The sequence below is a fragment of the Trichogramma pretiosum genome, unplaced genomic scaffold (genome assembly GCF_000599845.2).
Source record: "Trichogramma pretiosum strain Unisexual culture from Peru unplaced genomic scaffold, Tpre_2.0 scaffold191, whole genome shotgun sequence".
Classification (NCBI taxonomy): domain Eukaryota; kingdom Metazoa; phylum Arthropoda; class Insecta; order Hymenoptera; family Trichogrammatidae; genus Trichogramma; species Trichogramma pretiosum.
In genome coordinates this window covers 53,237-60,159 of record NW_019640866.1, presented here as the reverse complement: position 1 = coordinate 60,159, position 6,923 = coordinate 53,237, and the positions used below count along the sequence as shown (strand labels likewise).

The 6,923-nt window shown below is 42.5% G+C and overlaps 1 protein-coding gene across 1 annotated transcript; it reads right to left on the bottom strand.

Moving 5' to 3' along the window:
• Positions 1-639: 639 nt before the first annotated feature.
• On the bottom strand, positions 640-4,904 carry LOC111693273. Its single transcript, XM_023457615.1, has 4 exons — positions 4,358-4,904; positions 4,250-4,283; positions 2,699-2,970; positions 640-797 (listed from the first exon to the last, which is right to left on the bottom strand). The coding sequence occupies exons 1-4, from the start codon at positions 4,902-4,904 to the stop codon at positions 640-642; spliced, it is 1,011 nt and encodes a 336-aa protein (XP_023313383.1).
• Between the last annotated feature and the right edge of the window lie 2,019 nt (positions 4,905-6,923).

Here is a 6,923-nt window from a genome sequence, read left to right as displayed (position 1 = left end):
TATCCATCACAGTGCTTTATTCAGAGATTTCTTTGTGGGAGCCATAACGTTGCAAAACAAACCAAAAAATTTTGCTGTAAAACTACTATTAACCTTTACAAAAATGAGAAAACGTCAACAAACTTTTAAGAGAAATAGTTGTGAATGTTGCTACAAACCGCGTAAAAACGAAGCAAACACCGCGTATATAGAATCATGGCCTTTTTTCAAAAACCGCGTAAGTAGTACTTGCGAATCCGCGTATACCGAGTACCGCGTGTACCGGGGTTTTCCTGTACTCTACTATATACAGTGGAATCTCGATAAGTCGAAATCCTCGGGGAACAGTTTATTTTTCGAGTTATTGCGATTTTCGAGTTAACGAGATTTTGAGTTAAAGCGAGGGAATAAAAAATAATTCGAGCTATTGAGATTTTGATTTTTTTCTTTTTGTTTTCATTAGCAACTATCGTATCATTATTCTTGCATAACGAAATTCTTTTAACAAAATAACATATAAAAAAATAATAAAATAATAATTAAATTTAACATTACGGTACTATTAAAATTGAAATAATCGGTCATTTTTTTTTCATGTTCCCGATCTATGCAGACTTCAATTTTATGCAAAGCTGAATATTCATCTTCGTAATAATCAACTCACTCTATAAAATGTCTGATGGTACGAATAGCTTCAGTAACTTGAAAGTTTGTTATTGGAGTTTCTTGAATATCATCCTCGCTTCCACTATCATCATCTTCTTCGTCTTCTCTTCCTTTTTTTATATTATTTACAATTTCTTGATCAGTACTAAAACCTGTGACCGATACTTGGTTGTCAACTTAAATGTAGTCTTCTGAAGTAATACAATCTTCTAATTGTAATGCGATTTTCATTTGAGGCCACTGAATTTCAGGTTTTATTATTTCATTTACAGTATAATGAAATTGAACCTCAGTATTAAAAAAACCCGATTTCAAAAAACAATGTATTATGGTCTCTTTTTTTACATTTCTCCATGATTTATCTATCATTCTGATGGCGTGAAGAATATTGATGTCAGTCGGTTTTCCGTGGGATTCTATATCTAAGAGGATTTGATTGATGATTTCCTTACGGTAGAATGACTTAAAATTCTTTATAATTCCTTGATCTAAATGTAATGACGGGTTTTTAGCCCATCGATTACTTAAATAACAATAACAATAAATATGAATAATAATACCATATGTCGACTGACTGAAGGGCTTGATTCTACTTCGCGGTGTCTCTGGGGTGAGGTGAGGTGAAAAGAAGGATAACACTGAATTTCACAAGAGACGGTTTATTGCACACTTATATCTAATATACAGTAGTGTAAGCTTACTAGTTATTGGGGGTATCTTCGGCGGCGTCGTTCGCTGAGCGGCGGATGAGCTGGAGGGCGGGCCCGTGGCGGTGCGATCTCGGCTGGTCGGCGAGGGTGATACGGCGTCGACGAGGGCGGCCCGTGGCGGTGCAATCTCGGCTCATCGGCGAGGGTGATGCGGCGTCGACGAGGGCGGCCCGGCGTCGGCGTAATGGGCGGCGTCGGTGGTTGCAGCTGGATGAGCTCGCGCACTTTTCGAATAACTGACTCGCACTCTGATTTTATCTGGTCGGAGCCGAGCAACAGACTGGCTGAGGATAAGTCGCGAAATGAACAAGCCTCGGGTGATCGAGCTTGAGCGTACGAGCTTTGAGTGGACGCGCCGCGACTGCCGTGAAAAGAAGAAGCCCGGGACTCCCTAACGTCCCGGTATATATACTGGCTGCTTCTCGGCATCCCCTTTGTTCGGGCGGAGATCGTCGTTGACTTATGTGTCCTCTTAAGCTTGCGGTCCGCGCATTTTCGCATCCGGTCGTTTTTGCGGGGATTATAAACAAATATTCTAGCGGATGCTCGGGTCGTTTTCCTAATTACTTGGCCCGCATGCCCGAGCATCGGCGTAAGTCGGGACCCGACCTTCGTGGCATCCGGGATTTACCTATTGCCTGGGCCGATCATTAGATCGCGTGCTCATGAAAGAAGCATCGCGATTCTGATGCGTAGTCGCAAACGGTCGTTGCTCTTATCTGTGTGCGCCCACACACAAGTGCGCGTCGCGGCGTACGTGTGTAGTCGCACACTAACGTTCGCTGTCTTTTTCGTGTGTGCACACACACCAGCGCGTGTCGCGGCGTACATGTGCCGTCGCACACCAACGTCTGTTGTTCTATCCGGGTTGCGCACACACACACCAGCGCGCGTCGCGGCGTACATGTGCGGCCGCACACCAGCATGCCCGCTCGGGACTTGATGCTGCACCGGGCTGACTTGCCGCCCCGGCGTTTCACCTGCCTGTGGCCGCAAGGATGCTATGACCTTTGTGACTGGGTCATTACATAAAGGTTGGAGAATAGATGTTGTGTTTGCTGGCTAAAATTGAATTTTTATATTACTCAGTTCAGGAATAATTTTATGGGCATTGCAGTTATCGATGAACAGGATGATATTGCGCTTGGCAAGCTTCATTTTTGATGTGAAATCATATTTGATTCATATTCATATTTGATTCATAGTCAGTATGTGATTCATATTTGCGTTTGGTACCAGGGGTAAACCCGTGAAAACCGAGCGTCCGTCCGTCCGTCCGTCCGTCCGAGCGAGCGCAACTTTGGTAGTATAACTGCCTATACAATCAAAATTTCCAATATTACTTTCACCACTTTCAATATCTTCAGATGCATCTTCAACAAAATTAACCCTATGTTTAAAACGTTTATTGTTGCCATCTCGAAAATTTGAGGTGACGGACTTCCTTTTGTGTGCAGGTGATTTACAACATCTGGCATAATGGCCCTGCAGACCACAAGTATGACACTTGACATCCTTAGCCGGACAAACTTGGTTATTTCCATGTGTCATCCTGCCGCAACGTGAAAAATTTTCGGCTTTCTTATTACCTTGATAGTTGATTTTGTTGACATAACTAGAATTAGTTAAAACTTGTGAAGTCGATGCACTCATACTCGCTGATTGATTTTGTAATGACCCAGTCACAAGGGTCATAGCATCCTTACGGCCACGAGTAGGTAAAACACCGGGGCGGCAAATCAGCCCGGTGCAACACCAAGTCCCGAACGGGCATGCTGGTGTGCGGCCGCACATGTACACCGCGGCACGTAATTGTGTGTGTGCGCATACGGATGAAAGCAACAAACATTAGTGTGCGACTGCACACGTATGCCGTGACGTGCACTTGTGTGTGTGTGCGGACACGGACAGAGCCGTGAACGTTAGTGTGCGACTGCACACGTACACCGCAGCGCGCACTGGTGTGAGTACGCACACGGACAGAGCCGTGAACGTTAGTGTGCGACTGCACACGTACACCGCAGCGCGTACTGGTGTGAGTGCGCACACGGATAGAGCAGCAAACGTTAGTGTGCGCCCACTCACGTACGCCGCGGTACGCACTGGTGTGAGTGCGCACACGCATGGAGCAGCGCGCGCTTGTGTAGAGCATGACTCGCGCTTGCAAGCCACAAGTCGAAATTTATGATGCCTTCGTTACCGGGTATGCGATAGGGTAACCGGCTCGGGCAATTCGCAGAAAATCAGATGTTGGCAAAAATCAGGTCACAACTTGCGCTCGGGTAAACGAGCAAAGCAACTAAGGGAACGGCTCGAGCGTTCGCTAAAAATTCCCAGAAACGACGGATGGGAAAAACGCGCAGCCCGCAAGCTCTAGAGGACACATAAAGTTTACGGCGATCCTCGCCCAGACAAAGAGGGTACGGCAGCAACAAACGGTATATAAACCGGGACTCAGAGAGTCTCGGGGCTCATTCACAGTTTTCGGTTCGAGGCGTACACATCGGCGCTCGTCGGTTCGGTATTAACGTACATCTTTACTTCTCGACTCAAAGTTCGCTGTTTACTTGAAAACTAGTCCGTTGCTCGGCTCCGACCAGATAAAATCAGTGCGAGTCAGTTATTCGAAAAGTGCGCGAGCCCGTCCAGCCGCAACCACCGACGCCGCCAAGCACGTCGACGCCGTGCCGGCCTCATCGACGCCGAGATCACCCTCGCCGACCAGCCGAGACCGCACCGACACGGGGCCGCCCTCCCACTCATTCGCCGCTCAACGAACGACGCCGCCGAAGATAACCCAGTAACTTTTAAGCTAACTCTACTGTATTTTAAATATAAGTTTGGTCAATAAACAGTCTCTTGTGAAATTCTGTGTTATCCTTCCTTCATCTCACCTCACCCCAGAGACAACCGCGAGTAGAGTCAAGCCTTCAGTCAGACGACACATATTATTATTGATATTATTATTAAAGTAATCGACGGGCAAGAAAACCCGTCGTTACAATTTGTAATCTGCTCATGAATGAGACACAATTCAATAACTTGATCAAGTGTGTGTTCTTTTTCCAAAGTTTTCTTTTTCAAGTCGAGAGAAGCCCAATTATCAATAATTAAATGCTTCATGTTTAATTCGGAGCTCTCAGTCTCATTTTTGCCAAAGGAACATCGTTTAGCTGCATGTCTTACCCTAAGCAAAAATTTGTTAAAATTTTCCTCGCTCTCTGGTTTGATTTTCCTGAACACATGCCGCTCGAAGGTTGAATTTTTTGCAGGTGAAAAATAATCACTGAGTTTTTGAACAAGAATTTTAAAAACATCATCTCCTTCTAGTGCAGTATCAACAACAGCTTCAGGCAGACTATAAGCTACCTCTTGAAGTTGAGTACCACCAAAATGCAACAATCTGTCTCTCTTCTTTTTCGCTTCCTCAATTCCTGCCACTGTCAGATACAGATTAAAGGATCTTAGCCACTCCTCCCATTCCACACTGACCAACGCTTTATCCATACCCTCACAAAGAAAGGGTTTAATAATGTTTGTGTCAGCCATGTCATCAACCGAGAAATTGATACCACAAAGTGTAAACAACAATCCAACCTGTATTACAGGATTCCTTTGAACAATTTATACATACACAGCTTCCAACAACCAAGATCAAATTGAACAATTTCACACTAGCAGCTCACAACTTCCTTCCAGATGTGCAAATATAATTCCAACAGCTCACAGCCTTCCTCTGAATAGCACACGGTATCCCAATATGCTCACAGCATCTCACAGTAGCTCACAGCCTTCCTTTAAACAATAAATCAACAACAATAACAAAATTGGAGCTCACAGCCCTTCATCAATATATATGGATAAGGCTCAGAATTTTTTAAATAAACCTGCGCTCGTATGTCACCGATCTTGACGCGCTTTTGGTATGTTATAGTACATGGTAAAAAGGTCCCAAAACCAAAATCTTAGACCCCCTCCCCCCTCCTATCTCCCACTTCCGGTATAAACGTCCATTTTCGATCTATATTTTTTCTGAAGGCCTGAAGTAATTAAAAAATCTGAAAAAATTCACAAAAATACTTTTCAATAAACTGAACAACCTTGAATTTTTTCAGATTTTTTGAGTGCTTCAGGCCTTCAAAAAATCATTGAAATTTTGAAAATTTGTGACGACCACGTACGTGGTCGCACAAACGCTCGTCTGCTGCACGATCAGCTGAGCGAGCCGCGGAGCAAACGAGCGCGCCGCTGTAGGCCCCACGTATGTACTCGCGTTGCTAGTCAACGCGTGGCCCCCCCCCGTCGGCGCCCGCCTATATGAGCAATTCCGGAATTTAGTTTCGAATTTTTCGACTAAAAACGGAACAATTTTTTTTCGTTGGACGCATACTTTGAACATTGGGTATTGTTCTTGAAGGTCCTAGGAAGCTAAAAAAATGCGTGAACAATCGAAATTTTAATAGGTAATTTTTTTATAAGCATTTGTGTTCCGAGGAAAAATAATTAGTGGAGGCAAAACGCGCGCTCCATTATCCACCGATCAAAACTTTTCTAATTCGCTGGTAAAACTACTAGTGACCTTGAAAAAATAATCGACACATGTATTTTGAAAGATTTTTACATGCTCTTTCCGATGGTGACCTTAGATTTTTCAAAAAACGCATTATATGGCCAAAAAAATGGCTCAAAAGTCAAGCGTATTTATACAAAAAAAAACACTTTTTTGAGCTATAAGCATATATAGTAGGGTGGTCCACTTTTTCAAAAATTTTTTGTATCTCGGGGGATCCATCGGAATCAGAAAATTTGAGGTTTAAAATGAATTTTCCCATAAACTAGAACTCAAAAAAATGATTTTAGATGGTGTCAATGGATTTTTGAAGTTTAAAAACGAGCTCCAAAAAAGAAGCAAAATCGGGCTATCATTCAATTTATTTCAAACTCTGTTTAGAGTGTAAAAATAATCTTGACAATACATTTTCTTATTTGTTTTTGTCAGCAGAATTGAATGCTGTAGTCAGTTTTGACCTAGGAGCACAATTTCATTCAAAAAAATACACTTTTTCGATCGTTCTTTTTCGCAAATTCCGCAAAGTTCATTTTCGAGCGAGTGGCAAATGAACAGAAAAAATCTAGAAAATTTTTTGACACCACCAAAATTTATGTTTTCATGACAAATCAAATGGTATAAATTAGTATACACTTTGAAATTATTTTAATGCAGAAAAATACAACTTTATCCCAAAAAACGACATTACGAAAAATTGAAAAATCGAAAAGTGTATTAGTTTCTTTCAGGAAATGGATAAGTAGAATCAACTATGGAAAAATTGCATGGAACTATCTGATAGGTTTTTTTCTCACCTTTCCAACGCCAGTTTCAGAAGTTAAAAATTCGCAAGATTCGCTGAGATACAGCTATTTTTGTACGATGCATTTTTTAGGCTATAAATTCAATAATTCTGAGCTAGCTCTATTCATTAAAAAACCAGCGAAGCAGAATTTAAGCTAAAAAATGCATCGTACAAAAATAGCTGTATCTCAGCGAATCTTGCGAATTTTTAACTT